The following is a 21,479-nucleotide window of genomic DNA, read 5'->3' on the forward strand; positions in this document are numbered from 1 at the left end:
GACACACAAATTACAAAGTGTCTTTTTTCAGTCAAATAATGTAACATGAATACTTTTATGAATAAGACGTAACTATTTATGTACATGATGTATACGTCAACTGCCTAACATGTAAAAAATACAACACAGTCAAGTTCATCTTACCATGTTCTAATAAAGTCATGCAATTTATGGTTTTTCATTTTCTCCTGCCACAATGATCCATAGATAAAACCAAATGACACAATTTACTTATAAACCAACTTAATTTTTATAGGACCATTCATACAAGCTTTTATATGTCATTATTTAAAAAGATTTAATTAAAAATGCATATTGTTTATTTTAAAGAACCCACTAAAAAGGCATTTTGGCCCCTGAGTTCTCGTAATTATTCCTCCAATGCCCAGACAGTTAGTGTAGATGATATTAAGCTCACTGTTGTTTTGAAAATATGTGCCCATTGTTGCTCTGTAAAAGGTACAGTAAAGAAGGAAAACTATTATGACATATTTTTTTATAGTTACCGTATTTTCCGGCGTATAAGACGACTGGGCATATAAGAGGACCCCTAACTTTTCCAGTTAAAATATAGAGTTTGGGCTATACTCGCTGTATAAGACTACCCCTCTACCCAGTATACAACAACCAGCCATTCACGGCAAGTGATGTACCTTACCGGTCATTGGCTCGTTGTTGTATACAAAGCCTGCTTGGATTGGGTGGGTCAGCTCTCCCTAACATATGCCTGTCCACACACACACATGTATAGACATACACTGCCCTCACACAACCCTCCCTTTACACACATATACACGTACACACCAGCTTACAAACACACATATACACATACACTGCCTTTACACACACCTGTCCATACACAGACATATACACACACACACACATACACTGCCCTTACACACACACACACACACACACATCTACACATACTAACATACGCATGTCCATACATACACATTTATACACTGCCCTCACGACACACCCCTGCCTTATATATACACACACACACACACACACACACACACACAAATACCTACACTGCTCTTACACACTGACCATACACATATATACACATACACTGCACTTACACCCCTTTCTCCCCATCTCTTACCTGTCTCATCTTCTATCTTCCATCCAGTTGTGGGAGCGTGAGGTCTGTCATTTCAGACCTCTGCTTTACTGCTCCCTCATCACTACGCACCGGCAATTGATGCCGAGCGCCGGGATAGCGATTAGGGAGCACGGAAGCCGAGGTCTGAAGACCTCGCAGTCCCTAATGTTGGGCTAGTTAGAGGGAGGTCGTGATCTCCCCAACCAGCCCTTCTCATCGGGCACCCGCAGATTAGGGCTAGTTGGGGAGATCACGATCTTGCACCTACCTCGGCGCGGCCCTGAAGACCGGCCCAGGGGAGGCGGCTTCTCCGCTCGCCCCTCCCCTAGAGATACGTGGCTTCATGGGGAATCGTGATTCTCCGGCTCGGTAAGTACCCGGCGTATAAGACGACCCCCGACTTTTGAAAAGATTTTCATGGGTTAAAAAGTCGTCTTATACGCCGGAAAATACGGTATATATATGGGTCCATCATATCAAGCAATGTACGTCAATTAAAGATGTTTTTCGGTTTGTGTTGTTTCTGTGCACGAGTAACCAGATGAGGGCCACTCATTTGGCAGATCCAGTCTTTTAGCCCCATGAAGACCAAGGGTGTTACCTACCCAACAGTGCAGGGCTTAGACAATGAAGTAGGGCCTTCTTTTGAGACCACAGAAAAAAAATGTAGTAATTTGTGGAGCTAATATGCAAAAAAAAATCTATGCTAAAACAAATGGATGTTCAGAAACATCTGCTCATTATAATACCCAACATGAGATCTGTCGCTGTGGACCCAGCAATGCTACTTCAAAAAACAACAAACGTATTAATATTTGCTAAGGTGATCCTGACAACTTTTTTTGTGAATGCTAATGGGTTTATGTGCTGCCATGGGATTGATACTTGTGGCCATGTGCTGCACAAGCGTAAAAGTGTAGCATGAGGCCACATATTCAGGTGGCGGGCCACATATATGTAATTTATTGGCCGTTGGCCTTAAGGTGTCAAATCCAATTTAAATACCAAGTCTGGCTCCGTGAACTACATAACAGAAATTTGACCAACAATCAACGTAACACTGGCAGACTAGATGGGTCAAATGGTTCTTATATGACATCAAAGCCTATGTTTTAACCAAAAACACAACAGTAATGTTCGTCATCACAGCTGTATGACGCATAAGTACCACTTTCCATAGGATTCAAAAAGAGAAAGTATACTTCGGTTTAAAGTATGTTCTCAGTTTGGGGAAGGAAAATAAATAAAAAATAATATTATATGGATATTGTCTGTCAATGCTAAACTCAAAATATAACAAGATACAAAGATGTTTAAAAACTGACTAGACAACCAAGGATTACTCACTAAAATTGGAAAACTCAAGAGCACCCAAATATTTTGGCAATTGGTAATGCTTCAGAATCCTATAATGGTTTATTAAAATTGAAAAATTGCTTCTTTTTTAAAGTAAAGGTCAACAAGAATAATCATTATCATTAGTTCAGAATACATTGGAAAATTATTAGGAATAAATAAACCTATGTAGGTACCATTGCCATATACTTGGTCAAACTACACATCCTGAAAACTCTTTCATATATAATAAGTTTATTATGTATGGCTCCTATACAATCCCTTCCTTTTTAAAAAGGGATAATAATTTTTTTTTTTGTAACAAAAAAATATTGATAGAATATATATATGTGGGTGCTTGAACACTGAAAACTTGTAACGTGGTCTACACTATGGCATCTGAATAGCTGTTCAGTGTTAGCTGGAGAAAAGCTTTTCGATTTCCTAAATTAATTGTTTATATTTTTCTAATGCTAGTTTTATAGTAATTCACTGATCTAATTGGCTGATTACATCAGAAAGTGTATTGTTATTTCTATGTCCATACAATATTTTTCAAAACTTATCTTGAGAAGCTCAATATGAGAAATTGTATCATTTGTAATATCATAATCCTATCTGTACTGAAGTTTATTGTTGGACTACCATTAAAATGCTATATAAAATATAAGATACTAATTTACACACTCTGCAAACATCAAATTGTGGATTATTAAAATTTACTTACTCTGCTCATTGAATCAAAACATTTTCTAACCAACGACTCCACGTCATTTGGACGATCCTGTACATTAATCCAGTCCAACAAAGAAACGTTGAAGGAAGGGGGATCTTTTGAACAATCCCGATCCACATATTCCCTTTCCTGTGTGGGAGAATCAATGTTTTGTTCATTATCATTGTCCTCTACTTTCTGGGTTGGATGTTCTGTAGACTTAGAAAGTAAGGCAACCATGTCCATATTTTTCAGTTTAGTTTCATCATCACGCTGTATCATTTCTCCTTCATTTCCTGGTTCATCAGAATCTCCTTCCGTTGACGATATTAGCCTACCTAAACAGATCCTGTAGCTCTGTCGAGTCAGGCACTCTAGCAGCGGAATCTTGGCCATGATAGAGACAGCTGTCCCTAAACTTCAAAGTAAAGGAATCACAAAATATAGTTAGAGATATGTACGTCTTATCAGTTTTCGCAAATTTGGCACACAATTGGCATTTTAATATGGTATAAATGTTCTTTTTATGCGTTAAAAAATGATGATTATTCTAGAAATCACATTTCATGCTTGCATTTTTAAAATATAATTCATGTTGAGTAATCCATTATCAGATTTGTGCAGTTAATGGATGTGCTAATTTTATCAATGTGCCTAATAAACAAGTATTTTTATTTTTTTTGTCTAGTTTTCTTCATAGGGAAGGTCCCCCAGCTAGAGAAGAATGCCTATTAAAATACTTAATCAATTAAAAATAGGTATGTATATAAATTACTTTACATCTTATTTCTTTAGTAAAATCATGTGGTATGTGTGCTAATGTTAAAAACCCAGTTCCATGCCATGTTGTTATTTAATTGAAATATGATCTGCATACCAGATGTACACCCCAATAAAATCTTATTATTAGGCAAATACACAACATGATTCTATACAACAGAGGCACTGGTGAAATGACTCATATTTTGTATGAAGTTTAATTAACTCCCTAAAATGAAGTTTAAAAGTTATGAAATAAGTGCATGGGTGCCAAATATTCTTGTTTTGGCATAATCAGTGTGTTACACAAACTTACTTGGTTAGCTTGAGTTTTATGTCATCTATTGACTGTAGATATTTTGAATATGCATTCTCAAACTTTAAAAGAAGCTTTTGGTATGAATGCGTACAGTCTTCTAAGTTGGCCATAATAGCAGCCCAGCCTTGGTGCTGTAGGTGCTCATCATGCACCAGGCCTTCACAAAAGGAACACAGCTTCTTGGCAATCTCATACATTTCCTGTACAAAAGCATAACAGTACAAGTCACCATGCAAGACAAGTAGGAAAAGTCACAACATTTTGCCATGGCCTTCTCAATTGTGTCATGTGCAGAAGGGAAGATCCACGGTACACATTACTACTATCCTACTACAACAGCATATCCAGGAAGAATGGCTATAGAAGAAACAGTAAGTACAGTAATAATCTAACAAATGCAGGTATATGGAAAAGCAAAAGAAATATCTATTCTAATATTTTTTTAGTTTCACCTAAAATATTTGTGTTTTCTCTATAGTAGAATGTCTGTGCACATCAGAACTACTTTTACTCAACACTGAACTGCTCACCTCCTCTGGCAACACATTACTTTACAGATATAAAAGTTTAAAATGTGCAGAAATAATAACAACAAATATAAAAGATTACCATTAAGATTCTATATTAGTACTAATGTACCCAGCTTAAAAAATGCAGAGAAAAGGCTGATGTGTATTGCTACCATTGTTAAAGGAATCATTTACTTCCCTCGTGGCCCTTTTAAAAAATAATGCATATCAAAGTACTCTTTAGTGAAACACATCTCCTACACGGAAAGGCGCAAATGCATATGGGATATTCTTTAGAATACCTACATGCATTTGCAAAGGAGACACACACATCTACAATATGCATTAACGTGCATATGATGGCTGGAGCATCCCTTTAAATAACTGCATGAAGAATGAACACAGACTAGATGAATGCTTCCAAAAACACACAGGATGCTTTCCAATAATGAGATAAATTGCTCTATACTGACTTTTAATATTGTGTTTGTGGAAAAACACCAGCACATTGAGCAACAGACAAATCAGAATGTTTTTTCACAAAACAAGCCTGTGCTACCAAACAGTTGTGGATCTCCCACTGTGGATCTCAAAGCAAAAGGTCTATATTGTACAGAACTTCATGATATCCCACCACAGCAAGCTGCGTTCTTGAGGCCACTGTGTGAAATACAGCAGGCATCATAAGAGATTCCTCCACTTTCAACTCCATTTCATTTTCTGCTGTAAATGTTGTCCTAGGTATGATTGGAGGGCGCTCACAAAGGATCATCTCTTTATTAAAAAGGAAAATTGGATTGGTGTCCTATTGAAGAGAGAAAAATACACATTCATGAAGTAGAAAAGTTAGCACATTAACACGCAACCACAGAGTGACTCTGCTGTTTCAACATCATGGAATTCAAGTACAACTCATCATCTTTTTATTGTGTAACAAATAATCCGATAAAAGGCATATTTTACAGGATGTGATGACTGCCGTATTCCTAAAATTAAAGACGTGATGCATATCCTGACCTTGCCACCTAACCAAATACTAAGACAAGGATACTCACGGTACCAGCACTGTAACTACAGACCCTTCTGTCGGGTGCCATACATTCTCCTCCATTAACAACAAGGATTTGGTGGTGAACAGCAATCTTATATTTTGTCTGAATAGCATGTTTAAGATCAGTCACACTAGGTGAAAAAAAGAAATAGAAAAATAAAATATTCAGAATGCACACACTTAATAACATATTCAAAACTCCAGATACCCACACACATTCATATAAAAATCCATATTAAACAGTAATATAAGAAAATATGTAATATTTAAAATACTTAACCAAATCATAATCCTATTATTAAGCATACTTCAGCGATTACAAAAACAAGCAAAATTAACATTAATATTTGCTCCTCATCAAGGGATAAAATCTCAAAGTACCCATTTACGAATGTGACATTTACAAGGAAATCTCTGAGAAAATCATGTGCCCTTGAGATTTACCCTATAAAAATGACATAACGGACACCCACAAAATACTACCAAGTCCACAAGCATGATTATATAGCTTTTAAACTGTGCCTGAGCAATGCTCAAGAACAGAAAGGACAAATACGTCCAATATAACAACTAAGCTTTATCAAGAGCACATGACTACTGAAAACAAGCAAACGAGAAGAATTACAGAACTACTGTTATTTGCACAATAAACCTGCACGTTAGCGAGGACCTTGAATGTCTGCTAAAATAGCACTGACTAAAATTGGCTATGTTATAATAGTCTTCGGAAATATAAATAGGGCTAGAAGTGAATTTCGTTAACACCTTTAATGGTTCCACCAATCTGGGCGATGCTGTAATGCAATAGCAAATGCTGCAAAGCCCATTTCCACTGAAATCATAATTTAAATATACACAGCAAAATCAGCCTTCACCAGTTTATTATTATTATTATTGTTTTATTTATATAGCACCAACAATCTACGCAGCACTTAATGCAATACATATATCCAAGGGGTATGACAAGACGAGAATTGACAGACTAAGACAAACCGATACATTAGGTGGAGAGAGCCCTGCTCACACGCTTACAATCTTGAGGGAATGGTGTGACAAACATAGGGCACAGAGAAAGGGTGAGAGGTAGTGTGGTGGTTTTGTCAATGACAAGGAGTGAGCTTTGAGATGTTTCTTGAGTGTTGGGACGGTGAATGCTGAAGGTTCGGTGGAAGTAGGTTCCAGAGATATGAGGCAGCCGAGTGAAATCTTGTAGATGGGAAAAGGAAGAGGTGATAAGTGAGGAGGAGAGCCTTAGCCCATGGGAAGAACGTAAGGATAGAGTAGGAGAGTATTTGCTTATGAGGGCAGAAATGTATGGAGGAGCAGTTTTATGGAGGGCCTTATATGTTAGTCGCTCAGTGGAGACTGCAGTCTCTCAATCAGCCCATGGGGAAAGTTTTAATACGGTTACTAAATTCAGTGTACATCAGCTCTGTTCTAAAAAGTAATTCACATGGCTATGGGAGGATACATCAAGACAACAACAAGATGGAGACTCTCAAATACAGCACAATGGAAAATTCATAAAGGTAATTATTAACGGATATGTAAGTGTATTAAAAGATGAGAAATGTATTCTATAGAGATAGAAAGAAATCATAAAATTAATATCATTGGGTATTTATGAGTTAATTTTTCAATAATTGTTTAATAGCAGAGATCTGACAAACGTGTGTGTAAGTTTCCATGATAGGGATCAGGTCAAGGCGCCCACAAGTTAATACAAGTTACACAGTAAGTTTCAGTAAGCTTTGCTTAGGGGATTTTTTTTTTCTTTTCTTATAAAAAACTTTTTTTTTTATTACCATCACCACATAGCCTTAACAAATGCATTCCAATATTTTTTAAAAAAAATATTTGTAATCAACAGGAATGTTGTTTACAGAAACACCAGGGTGTGCATGTGAGATGAGCGGCTGTACAACTAAAAATATAACAGAAATTCCTCCTTTAGGCTACACCCCTTACCAACAACAGGAGGACTGTCCCAGAGAATGTGGAAACACTATATTCTGTTGCTATGTAATCACGTTTATAAAAAAAAAAAAAAGAACAAAATTACCAGAATATCCCACACAATTTTGAAAATAAAGAGTAAGTAATCAGCTTACTTACATATATTTCATTATTTATTTTTTAAAATGAACATGCCACTACTAATGGGATAGTAAAGTCAGCCCTCCATTCACTAGCATATGGCAAAATTGTCTATGTTTATTCTAATCTGCACCGGGCAAGGGTCTTAGCCATGTCCCATATTCCCAGGATGTATTAGTAAAATAGATACATGTTAGTCTGTTGCTGATGGCTTTCCTCTCTCTTTAAAGGTATTTTATTCTAAATATGCTACTGTTCACAAGTTTCAGATCACTTCTTGTTTGTGAAAGAAAAGCAAATATTAATGTTGTAGATGGCTGTAATAGCTGGAAATGGCTGATTTTTAATGGAATATCTTCATAGGCCTACAAAGGCTATTTATCAGCAACCATCACAACCAATGGCACGTCGTGCTCGCTAATCCCAGTTTTTCATTTTAAAAGCCTAATCGCTCGTTAAGAAACCCTTTTGCTATTATGTTAGTACAACTAGAAATGTCCTTGTTTTCCAAGAAAACAGCTAAGTGGTCCCAAATTTTTGCATGATATTGTAATTATATATGATATTTTAATGCACATGATAGCTGAGAGGTTCCTTTAAATTATTATGGAATGCTACAGAATTACCATGTGCCCCTTTCCCAATCCCTGCTATTTCCCATGCAGGAGATTGTGAGAAAAGCCACACAGAGGCCAGGAATCATATTGAAAGAGATTTGGTGGTTAGGAGTAAACTACTGAACCGTGTCAAGAGTTCAGAATAACACTGAGCTGTATGGGAGGGTAGAAAGAAGGAGACCATTCCTCAAAAAGTAACATCTAACAGAATGTTTGGCATTGGTCAGTTTTGTGGTCAAGAGAAGACTGAGAATGGAGAATGGATGGAGCAAAATACTGGAAAATAATGCAAGAAAACCTGCTTTAATCCACTAAGAAAGGGAAGCACAAATGAACACCAACATTAAAGTAGCTCAAGAACAAAACGGCGAATTGCTTAGAGTGGCCCAGTCAAATTCCTGATCTTCAATTGTGGAGAAGGGTAGCTATTCCAAATATTAATATGTGGGGGTTAAACACTAATGCAACCAACTTATTTTATTTTCTTTCTTTTCTACTAGTTGATCATCTTCTTCATTATATTAGCCTTAGTATAATGATGGAGGCTATAACCAGGATTTCATATATTAATATATTACTTACGTCTGAACTGCAAGCTCTGTGTCGAACGTAAGGGTGGTTCCAGTGTTCACCAGGAAAACATACAACTTCATGATGACAGCCTTAGGTTTCTGTGGTTCTTGTTTTAGACTTTGGTGTGCTCATTTAGACACTGTGAAGAAAGATTAAACATGTAAATGAACAGGCCTTGGAGAAAAAAATTTACATATTTAATAAGAATAGCAATAGCAAGTACACTGTAAAAAAAAACAAACAAAAGCAGTTGAGTGTACTGAGAATAAACATGCCAATTTGGAGCTTATTTACCCACAGATCATGAACAATTGAGACTAATCTATATGTAAGGGGATCTAAACAGTAATATAACCTGCAAAGGCCCTACCAATACTTTAGAGTTTAAGCAAGTTTTAGTCTACATAAGTGCTAATCTTGGGGGTAATTTGTGTCACAACCACTGGAACTGCAAGAGAGAGTTTGATGCTAAATCAAAATCAGGTTTTGCAAATTATTCTAAGGAGGAAAATCCATGGGAAATTCGCACTGCCCAAGTTACGATGAGGTTTCCTCAAACTATACAACTCTTTTAAAGCTTTTACATGAAATCCATTGGTCCTTGATGGAATAAGAAAAAATACTTTTCGGTTTATTAGTTAACTTTTGGAGCTAGGAGTGGTCACTTTTCTTGACAGGTTTCACCAGTGAGAATGGTCAAGATGGTGAAGTTAAAAGTATAAATAAAATGACCACACGATCAACAATGTACTCCTCTGTACAGTACAATTTCCAAATATAGCGAACGCTTTGCTAAGAAAGCAGAAGCACTGAAGAGTTACCCGATTAGGCTGTGAACCAAGACTAAGCCTTTAAAAGTATAAAAACAGAGTTATTACTTGCTAATTTCCAGATCGCCCCACTAAATCTATTAGGACATGCTTCACCAATTAAATATGAATAGTGGCTTAAAATGATCTGTGACAGAGATACTTCAAAAGATTTAACTACATTCTCAAAAAGCATGCCAGGTCAGATTCAATTGCAAACAGAGTAGTTTAAGTGAGAAAGAAATGGACATATATTGTTGCATTTGTACAGCATGAACCAAGTGCTAACATTAAATATTTTCCCATGAAATCATGCCTTTCACACAAGCCCCAAGATAATTGGTTTGCCGAACAGGGTAAAATGTAAAATTTTAGCTCTGTACTCAGAATTTAAATGTAACATGCAACAGGATGAATCATAAAACCACCAGAAAATGAATTTCATGTCCGCAAACACTTTTACAGTCATAAAAACACAGTATTATTGCTGGTCTCAATACAGAAAATTCTCAGTCCTGACTCTATAAACAGTTTTTATATTAAAACAAAAATGCTGCAAGCTAAAACACATTTGTTATTAATTTTTTTTCTGCTTTGGTACTAAAAAAAAAATGTGTGGTCTTGGCATATTGCTATACCCTAAACTACCGCACACATAAGCCTTCCTAAGCTGTGATATCTGTGCCACACTTGGTAATTAAGATCATGCTTCACTTTTGATCTGCCTACTCAGAAAATCCTTCGTCCCATTTTAGACAATTTCCCTATGCCTGATGAATTGACGAATAGCATCGCTTTTCTACTATTGTTTATTTCTTCTGGAATACTGCATTTCACAACCCATCTCTGTCCGACATCTGCTTTCCTCAAAAAGGAACATAAAGTATTACCAGATACAAGAAGATTATGCATTTGCATGCATACTAAAGAATACTAACATGCATTTACAAACTCTTTGAATATCTGTTGTAGGGATTGGCAACTTGTCACTTTTGAGTTGTAAAGAATGCCATTATCCTCTGTTGCATCAGCCATCAAGGGAGTCAAATTTTCCCCAATAACTAGAAAGGCGAGAGATGACATTCTGCTTGTGGTGAAGAGCCGTTATGAAATTTCACCAATTTTTGTATAACTAGTATCATATTTTTTTTTTTTTATTATTTTTTTAATACTGTGTTGTTTTTGCTCTTAAAGAGTTATTACTTAAACATAATATTATTATAGAAATCTGGTTATCTCAGCCAAGCCTTTTAAACTAATGCACTGGTTCCTTATCATTGTGGAGAATAATAGAATAGCTCAGTCTTAATCACCCAAGGGGACACGGAGTAAGTCTATGAATGAAAGCACTCCATTACCTAAACAAGGTTTGAGCAGGGAAGGTCACCCAAAACATCACATACAAAGCTTACTTACAGATCTGCAGATAAAGAAGGTTTACTAGAACAAAAGCAAATAAACCAACTTGTTATCAATGCTATAGAACATTATGTATAGAATAAAAAACATTTTTCCAGTGTATAAGCATAAACTAAAACCTCAAGGAAAACAAATCCCGGTATATTAAACTAACGGATAAATTCTCTGTTCAGTCTTTATATAATCACACCACACTTAAATAGAAACCAAAGAGTTTCATCATACAGAGATAACACAGTTTTCTTTATTGCTATAGACTGCTCAAACTAAAGTAGCTACCAATAGCAAGATTAAGGGCATCCCCATTCCACCAATTTAAAAAGTATCAATTTAGACAAGAAGCTAATTTCATTAAAGGATATAAAATAGCTTATATTTCTTAAACTGTCCCATGTCATACAACAATGGCAGTGGGCACTCTGCAAAACATTAAAACATATTGAGTATATGTTGTACCAACCAACACGCTAACAACTGTCTGATTGATTTTTTTTTTAAATCCTACTTTAATGTTTTGGCTGATATTTGTACATCACCGACATACACACAAAAGATATACAAATGCTTTCTGCGCTGCCATATAGTTCAATAATTGTGCGAGAGAACAAAGAACATCATGGGCACGGACAAAGCCCACTCGGAAACAAGTGGGTGTAAATCGCATCTACACATTGGGTAGCAATTTCATAGGCAGAAAGTACAGTGTAACAAACAATATACACTACCTACAGCAATCCAGATCATGCACAAGTCCACTGTGACATACAAATCAAAGAAATAATCAAACTATACCTATATACAGCTTCTACTAAAGATGTTAAAAGTAAAAACAGACTTCCAGGAAACAGTACATATTTCTTCATTACACATCAACATACCCAACAGATTTGAGGTTAGTATCTATGGAGAAGATTACAGGCCGTTATTAAGAGACACATGATTACATGAGAAAATGAAGAAGAATTTATGACTCGGTTACTTATTAGTATGTTAGAATACCAGAATACTGAAAGAAAAACAGCTAAGGATTTTTGAACTGAAATGAAAAAAGGGGGCAGAATTTTCATTTTCTAACTCCAGCAAGTAAGCCGTGCTTTCTAAAGTCGCCATACAGTATGGTGCATTTTAGCTCATACAAAATGGACTCTAACATGTACTAAAAAAAATAAACATAATTTTGGGGACTAGATTGTTCTTTTCTTTTATCAGAGGACAGGTAAGCCATATCAGGAATATATATATTGTTCTTTCTTTCTAGAAGTGCACTTTACAGACAGCTTACCACAGGGCTTGACAAATCCCAGATGCCAGGTCACCATGGCGACTGAGAATTTTGTCCTGGCGCCTAGGTCAGGGTCGTCCAATGTGCGGCCGCGCCAGACTGGCCCTGCTCACGGTGCAGCACTGTGTGTGCAAGCCAGCCGCCTAATAAAATTAAAGCGGCCGCGTGCACACACGGCAGTCTTACCACCTCACCTTGCGGCCGCACCATGTGAAAGTTGGACTGACGGCCCACGGACCGTCCCACCGGGTGGGCTGGCAGACCAACGTTCACGTAGTGCGGCTGTGAGGTAAGGTGGTAATTTTTTTAGGCGGCCAGCTTGCAAACACCGTGCTGCTGAGTGGCGGAGCTGTTGAGTGAGGCTCTTCGTCCCGCCCCTTTCAAGAGGTGTCGCTCAAGGGGGCGGGGCTTACAGAAGAGTTCCTCGTGATGGGGGAGAGGATTGTCATGTCCGAGGAGAGCGGGGGAAAAAAGAAAAGCGAGAATGTGTTTAAAAAAAATAGAGGTTCGAGAAAAGCGGACCTATATTTAAGGGAGAAGGGGGAATTCCATTGGACATCATTAAAACTTAAATAATACAAAAAGGGGATAGCTGGGTTTTAAAATTACAAAATCGATATAAACAAGGGTGTGTGTGGTGGGCCTAATTCACATGGCAGTGGGGGCATCACATTTACCACTATAAAAGGGGTGGGTGCCTCAATACACAAAGGAGCAGGGTTGGCTGGGGGCAACACATAAATTAATGCACATGGGTGTGGTGGCATAAATGCACAAAGGGGGCAATATACAAGGTTGTGGGGTGGAACACATTAATCAATACTAAAGTGGGCCTGGCTGGGGCATTAATACACAAGGGGCAAAAATATAAAAGGGGGTTAATGACAAAGCAGTGACAAATACAATGACAATGACAAATACAAGGCATGTTCATGGCCGCAAAAAGCCAAGTGAAAAACTATATAGAACATTTGGTGTGTCACATAAGAATATATTAAATTATCTGCATAACTTAAATGCCCATGATGTTTGGGTCTAGTCTTTTTTATGTGTAAATTTAAGATGTGTTATTTTTGTTGTTGAAAATAAAACCTTGTTAGTTTAAAAAGAATCCTGGCTCCTAACTTTTTTAGCTGGCTCCTAGATTCAAAACAAATTTGTCAAGCCCTGGCTTACCAGATCATTAAGAGAGCCGACATTTCACTTTTTCACTCTGAAAGCTTTTTGATTACTATTGCAACAAGTTAGCACTGCTTGCTTTTTGCGCCACATGACAACTACGTGGCCCAGCTAACAATTATGAATTATGCTAATTGGGGGGGGGGCAATTAAATGTTCTAAGAAGATTGTTTCCAATCAAGCATTTAGTTACAAAGCCAGCAAAGTAGATGGTTCACATTTCTATCTCTTTTTCCGTGTGATTACTTTATATTTTTGTAAGTGTGGCAAGGAGCATGGCAGCCGCTCTAGAAGCTGTAGCCATCTGGTTCAATTCTACAATATTTCCTTCAGACATGATCACAAATTAAGTTAATGTGATCCAGAGTTACAAAGTAGTAGACTGGAATATATTTTTTTCTTACAGGGGAAGGCTTTCACAACCATCTTAGTCTAATGGTTGATTCCACCAACTTTAGGAGACAATTTAACTATACATAATGACAATAAGTGAGCAATGTTTAGTCACAAGTGACTCCTGATAACTTAAAAAAAAAAAAAAAGAGCTCACATTTTTATTCCGTATGTGAAATGTTTATATTGTCTACAGAATACTTAGAAATGTGCGTTAGGTTTTTGTTACTTGAAGCAAAAGAGCATGGGTGTTTCACGGTTCCTGATTTTCCCAGTGTAATTTAGACGCGGTACATCCAATGTTTCATACAAGGCTAAACTGTGGAGGCTCACATCCACAGATATTTCTGATTGGAAACTATTAAAATTCAAAGAAGGGGAATGCTTATAGACAAATCACAGGGATATCATGTGTGGTGTCTACACTGAAGATTGTAATTACAGGGTGATTGAAATCATAAGAGATTTAAAATATTGGCCAGGAAACGATTTGTTAATTTATGGACTGACACCCAGGTAAACTTCCAACTACAAGACATGCTGTAATCATATTTGCTATTCTTTACACCTACGTGAACGTAAGATTTGGTGACACGTGTGGCATGAATTATCGGATTGGAATTTTGATGAATTATGATGCAGGCCTGTGATTAAGTATTATTGTGTGGAAGATGTCTGAATGTACTAAATATATGAACATGTTTATCTATGTAGAGTTGAGTGTACTGGAACACAAAATTTGCATATATTTATTGTCCAAGATTTGGAAAATATTTGGAGTTTAATGGCGTATGCTCTACAGCACAATAATTTTAGTATTTATTAATGTATCCCGACCCATTTCTGTTATAAGAAAAGGGCATAAGGTTACCCTAAATAATGAAATTAAATATATTCTATTGATCTGAAGACCGCTGTATCTCTGTAGTTGTTTCCTTGGCCTTGGGAAGACACACAGGTAGACCACCTCTGTTGATTTTATTTCTCACTTACAGAAATCAATCGAAGATTTCAGGGATATTTTAATAAAAATTTGTTAACTGCAAGTAGCCCAGTAGACCTTTCTATAACCCCACCTTCCATTATGTCATCTTAAAACACAGCTTTTAGTAAACTACATGGCTGATCATCAGGACATCTACGGTATGACTTCAAACACAGTATCCGTCTCCTATTGGCTTTCAATACAGTAACGCTGACACATAAGACAGCTAAACCAACAAGATACTTCCAAGAGGCCAGACGTTACAGCAGACCATTCTTCTACGAACAAACATATCATAATATCATAAAAATTAAAAAAGAAAACTACACATTTTGTAACTATATATAATTGCTAGGAAATATAGAAATAATGTTTGATCGTTACGGAAGTTTTATTTTACACGCAGCCACAAAGCACATTGTCATCTTGAAGAAACGTATGCTTAGGTGGCTTTTTTTAGTAATACTTTATATCTTTTATCATAACACTATCATAAGCGGAGAACATGAGATTAAAACAAATAAACTACTCAAGAAACATTACAATTCTACAATTATGTGTGTGTGTGTATATATATATATATTATAATTCTACAACAAGTATATCACATGTTTTTAGCAATGCTGCGAATGTACTATCAGGATACACAGTGAGGGTAATTAAGCTAATATGGCCCTAATTTACTAACAAATGATTTAATTCTATGAATATAGGTATAGTATATTGCCTGTGGTGATAAGGTTATGCCACTATAGGTTTGGACAGGCCTGGGGTGTTGGTCTGAGACATATGTTATAGGTTGGGGTATTTCACTAACCGAAGGGCAGGTGGCTACCGTATGCCTGCGTACCACGTTAAACTGTTGCCTGCTTCACTGTGATGCTAAATGCAGTAGCTGTCAAAGGGGCCCATAGGCTAGGGGAGGAGTGGACAGCCAGGGAGCTTGAAAGCCCAACAATCCGCTGCATCCGGTCGGGTAAATGTGTCCCCCTTCCCTCTATCCCACCAAGGTCCCGTCATACCCGGTCAGTGTCTGGCTGACAGTCAGGAAGATCCCCTTGTTATTGTTGTTGTTGACGACTCAGCATCGCACAGGCAGCTTATTTCCGGCGGCGGCTTTAGCATCGCGAGAACGAGAGGAAATCTCGCGGTGTTCAGGACATTGGAGCGACACGGAAACGGGTGATAAGGGAGGGTAAAGGAAACAGTAGACGGAGCGGCGTCATTGGCTTGGCACGTGACGGCTGCTTACTTACCTCGCTCTGTTGACATATGGTGTGCCGGACACCGCCACAGTGCTGCAGCGTAGACAGGGCTGGGCGACTGCGGTTATGCCGCTGTTCCTGGGTGACAACTCCCATCAGTATAGTTGCAGCTCAAGGTCAGCTGGTGACTGGCCACTATACGTTACACGTTCTTTATTGTTATTTTATGGTGCGCTTGTTGTGGTCACTTAAAAATCTATTCATAACGGTGGCAACGATTTAAGCAAATGATAGTGGAAAGCTATTCTTTGTTCTGTCAGTGCCGCTGCATAATAACATATGGTAGGCTGTGCATGCCCAGAGACCTAGGCATCCTGAATGTTGTGTGAGAAAACAAACTGAGGTTTATTCACTAAAGAAGGTCTAGTACTGGCAATTTCTCAAGACAACAAGAAGGTTTGAGCCGGCCCTGTAAAATGCATTATTTAATATGTAAGGGGCATACCTGGGAACTTCACTCCTTTAGGTAAAGTATTATGTTAGAGGTCTGGGATTTTTGTGTATGGGGGAGTGTATCTCCAGATATACAGTGGCCTCCACTTATATTGGCACCATTGGTAAATATGAGCAAAGAATGCTGCTTAAAATGTTAAATATGTGTGGCACAATTACTACTATTATTATTACTTAGTTAAAAGATTGTGCTACATCCCTTTCCCAAGATAACAATTCTGGTCTTCTCCTATAATGCCTGATGGGGTTGGAGAATACATTGCAAGGGATCTGGGATGATTCGTCCGTAAAAAAAATCTATCCAGATGCTTCAAATTTCAAGGTCGACACTGGTGGACTTCTTCTTCAGTGGACCTAGGGGTTTCAAGTCAGGGGACTGGGATGACCATGGTAGGACCTTGATTTCATGGTCAGTAAACTTTTTTGTGTTGATTTTGATGTATGTTTTGGATCGTTCTGCTAGAAGATCCAACCACGGCCCATATTACGCTTTCTGGAAGTCTGTCAGGTGTTTGTGTAACATCTGTTGAAATATGATAGAGTCCAAGATGACATGTATCGTAACAAAATGTCCAGGTCCTCTGGCAGAAAAACAGCCCCAAAACATTGAACAAACACCATATTTCACCATGAGCATGAGGTACTTTTCCATATGGCTCCCTATCTGTGTGCGCCAGACCCACCTCTGGTGTCTATTGCCAACAAGCTCTATTTTGTTTTCATCTGACTATAGAACCCAATCCTATTTGAAGTTCCAGTAGTGTCTAGCAAACCGAAAACTGAGTTTGTTTTTGGAGAGTAGATGCTTTTTTCTGGAAACCCTTCCAAACAACTTGTGGTGATGTAGGTGACGTCGGATTGCAGTTTTGGAGACACAACTAATTTTTGCAATTCTCCAGCTGTAAGATTTTTTGGCCACTCGAACTATTGTCCTCTTCCAGTTGACTGGACCTTTTTAGTAATGAAATTCTCAAACGGGGTAGTGGTTGCACGTCAACAATAAAAAATAGAAAAAAGAAAAGCAGCGCAATGGTGTAGTATGTTTGTACTCCAGGTATATATAAAAATAAGATAAAAATGTGGTACTCACAATTTTTTGTAGCTATCCTAGCTCCAAAATGCATGTATGGGCAATACAATCCTTGCCTAAGGATGAAATAGCAGCAATGGTATGGTACTCAGGTGTTGGTTAAAATCGTGGTTAAGAGCAATTTAAAGGTTGCCCTTTCCTATGATCCCCACCAAGGATATTGGAGCAGCAATTGTGCTCCTTGATAATAAAAGAAAATGATTCCAGCAGCAATGTAAAAAGGTTATTTATTTATACTTTACAGAATAAAAAGTATAAAATAATATAAAATAGCACATTACGTGTTTCACCTTTACAAAGGCTTTTTCACCCCAAGGTATTTTAAATCATTCCATGCACTATTTCTACCTCTACCATTTGTCAAACTATTTGTGGTAGTAATTTATTTAGTGTTTTTTTTTCATACAAATTGTACATCAGGTGTGAATTTATAGCTCCTGGTACATGTTATTTTAACACTACATCCCAATATGTGTTCAGCAACATCTCCCGAGTACAGCGTTACCACCCATGAATGGGTTTGGTAGGTAAAATGCCACATTTGGGAAGTGTGCATTTTCAACTTGGGACTTTAACATCAGGTCCTAGTGCACCATGTCCTATTTGGGACATCTTTGAAGCCAGTCAGTTTAATTAAAATTTACCCCATTAAATCATATCGTTTTGATAACTAGACACCCTAGGATATTTCAAATTGAGTATTTTAATCATTTCCATGCACTAATTTTACCACCAGCCTTTGTCAAAATTTTTATTTTTTGTGTGTCATGTTTCACACACATTGTACTTCAGGTATGAATTTATTGCTGTGTTATATGTTAATTATAGCCTCTTAACCTCTTAAGGACCGGCCCTTTTGACACATGCTTTTTTAATGCTTATACACTGTTTGTGTTTACCTGTAATTTTCTTCTTTCTCAGTCGTGTACCCGCACAAATTATATATTATTTTATTATAATGTTTTGGGGTTTTTTTGCAAGTTATAGGGCAATAAGTACAAGTAGCATACTGTATTGCCATTTCCTAATCTGGTGATCCTTGCTCCGATTTCCTACTTGGAACATCTTTGAAGCCTGCTGTTTTAATTTCCCCCTATCAAACCATATATTTGACACCCCAGGTAATTTCAAAAGCTGGTATTTTAAACATTTCTATGCACTAATTCTACCACTAGCATTTCTCAAATTTTGTGTTAGCCCCCTTTTTGTTTTTTTCATACACATTGTACTTCAGGTGTGAATTTACAGCTCTTGGTATATGTTACTTCTAAAGAACACCCTATTATGTGTTAAGCAACATCTCCAGAGTACAGTGCCATGCATAGGTTTGTCAGGTTCTTTGGGTGCTAAAAAGCCACATTTGGGAGGTGTGATTTTTTTTAATTTGGAATTTTGACATTTGGTCATCCTGCACGTATGGCATTATGACCATATATTTTTGAAAACTAGATACTCCAGAGCAGGCCCGGACTGGGACAAAAAATAGGCCCGGGCATTTAAGCCTGAGCAGCCCATATTTATTTATTTATTTATTTATTGTTACAGCCCACCCTTCATGTACCACCTTTGCATTTAATCATTCAGACAAATCATTAACACATTCATTAATGCAGTCTCACAAATCAAGCAATTCATCCTCACATAAATTCATTGTCATACGCATTCACACAACTCCTCCACACATTTATTCATTCATTCTCATTCGCATTCACACTACCCCCTCTCTTCATCTTATCTGCCCCTTCTCACTATGTAACCCCCTTCCCCACTTCTCAATATGTACCGCCTCTATCTATCCCCTCCCCCTTTCTCACTATCTAACCCCCCTCTGCCCCTTTTCACTGCACCCCCCTCCCTCACCCTACTTACCTTGTTGCCGGAGCAAGCAGCAACTGCGACCGCGCCTGTGCCAGGGCAGGATTGACTTAGGGGCTGATGGAGCTGCAGCTCCAGGCCCCCACCTTGAAATAGGCCCAGTCAGGACTGGACTGACTGGTCCTACATGGCCGCATTAACGCAGAGCCCCTTAAGCCCGCCGCAACTACCCCCTCCTAACTATCTACCCTCTCACTCTTTGAAGTTCACTTACCTTTCAGGAGTCCTGCGGTGGGGGTGCAAGGCCTCTGCTTCCCAGCTCTGCCACTGTATGGAACAGTATAGAGTGATGGGAGTTATGATGTACTTTTAGAGCATAATTATATAATGAAAAATACATTGGAAATGGTACAGCATAACACCCATCACTCTCACACACTTACCAATCCACACGCATACCAATCCACACGCATACACCAATCCACAAACACATACCAATCCACACACATACCAATCCACAAACACATACCAATCCACACACATATACCAATCCACACGTATACACCAATCCACACATATACACCAATCCACACACATATACCAATCCACACACATATACCAATCCACACACATATACCAATCCACACACATATACCAATCCACACACATATACCAATCCACACGTATACACCAATCCACACGTATACACCAATCCACACACACATACCAATCCACACGTATACACCAATCCACACACACATACCAATCCACACGTATACACCAATCCACACACACATACCAATCCACACACACATACCAATCCACACACATACACCAATCCACACACATACACCAATCCACACACATACACACCAATCCACACGTATATACCAATCCACACATATATACCAATCCACACACATATACCAATCCACACACATGTACCAATCCACACACATACACCAATCCACACACATACACCAATCCACACACATACACCAATCCACACGTATACACCAATCCACACACATACACCAATCCACACGTATACACCAATCCACACGTATACACCAATCCACACACATACAACAATCCACACACATACACCAATCCACACATATATACCAATCCACACATATATACCAATCCACACATATATACTGATCCACACACATATACCAATCCACTCTCACTTAATGCTTTCCTACCTTTCCTTTCTTCTTTCAGCTTCTTTTCCTCTTCTTCAGTTCTTCTGTCTTCTCTGTCTTCTTCCGGGTCAGAGGGCACGGACAGCGGTGGGCGCGGCTTCAGTGTTGTGCGCCGGGACCTGAAAACAAACCCCGGCGTACAACAGCTGTTGCCGCGCGGATCACAAGGGAGCGGTATCGGAGGTCTTTAACAGACCTCCGGCTCCCTTGAGTGATTTTAAGCCGGATTGAACCCGGCTTAAAATCACTCAAGGGAACCGGAGGTCTGTTAAAGACCTCCGATACCGTTCCCTTGCGAGCCTGCTCCTCCAGCGGCGGACATTACTGTGCCCCTGGAGTGTGGCGCCCTGTGCGCTCGCACACCCCAAAGGTCGGCCCTGCCCTAAGGGGCCGGGAAGCCCCCACCAGGGCCGTCCTTACGGGTCTGCGGCCGCACAGGGTTTAAATTAAAACATCGGGGTTTTTTTTTTCCAACTTTATTTAAAAGCCTCCATG

The 21,479-nt window shown here is 38.3% G+C and overlaps 1 protein-coding gene across 2 annotated transcripts in view; it reads right to left on the bottom strand.

The window, feature by feature from the left end:
* The window catches only part of RB1CC1 (RB1 inducible coiled-coil 1), a 64,698-nt gene extending 48,403 nt beyond the window's left edge, over window positions 1-16,295 (bottom strand). For both annotated transcript variants that reach the window (XM_053468434.1, XM_053468433.1), the window contains exons 1-6: window positions 16,176-16,295; window positions 9,096-9,225; window positions 5,804-5,930; window positions 5,383-5,553; window positions 4,237-4,439; window positions 3,174-3,579 (exon numbers count right to left, since the gene is read on the bottom strand). In XM_053468434.1, coding sequence (XP_053324409.1) covers window positions 3,174-3,579; window positions 4,237-4,439; window positions 5,383-5,553; window positions 5,804-5,930; window positions 9,096-9,166 — 978 coding nt within the window. In that variant the 5' untranslated portion in view covers window positions 9,167-9,225; window positions 16,176-16,295. The remainder of the gene's footprint in view (window positions 1-3,173; window positions 3,580-4,236; window positions 4,440-5,382; window positions 5,554-5,803; window positions 5,931-9,095; window positions 9,226-16,175) is intronic.
* Between the last annotated feature and the right edge of the window lie 5,184 nt (window positions 16,296-21,479).

This window comes from Spea bombifrons, chromosome 5 (genome assembly GCF_027358695.1).
Source record: "Spea bombifrons isolate aSpeBom1 chromosome 5, aSpeBom1.2.pri, whole genome shotgun sequence".
Taxonomy (NCBI): domain Eukaryota; kingdom Metazoa; phylum Chordata; class Amphibia; order Anura; family Pelobatidae; genus Spea; species Spea bombifrons.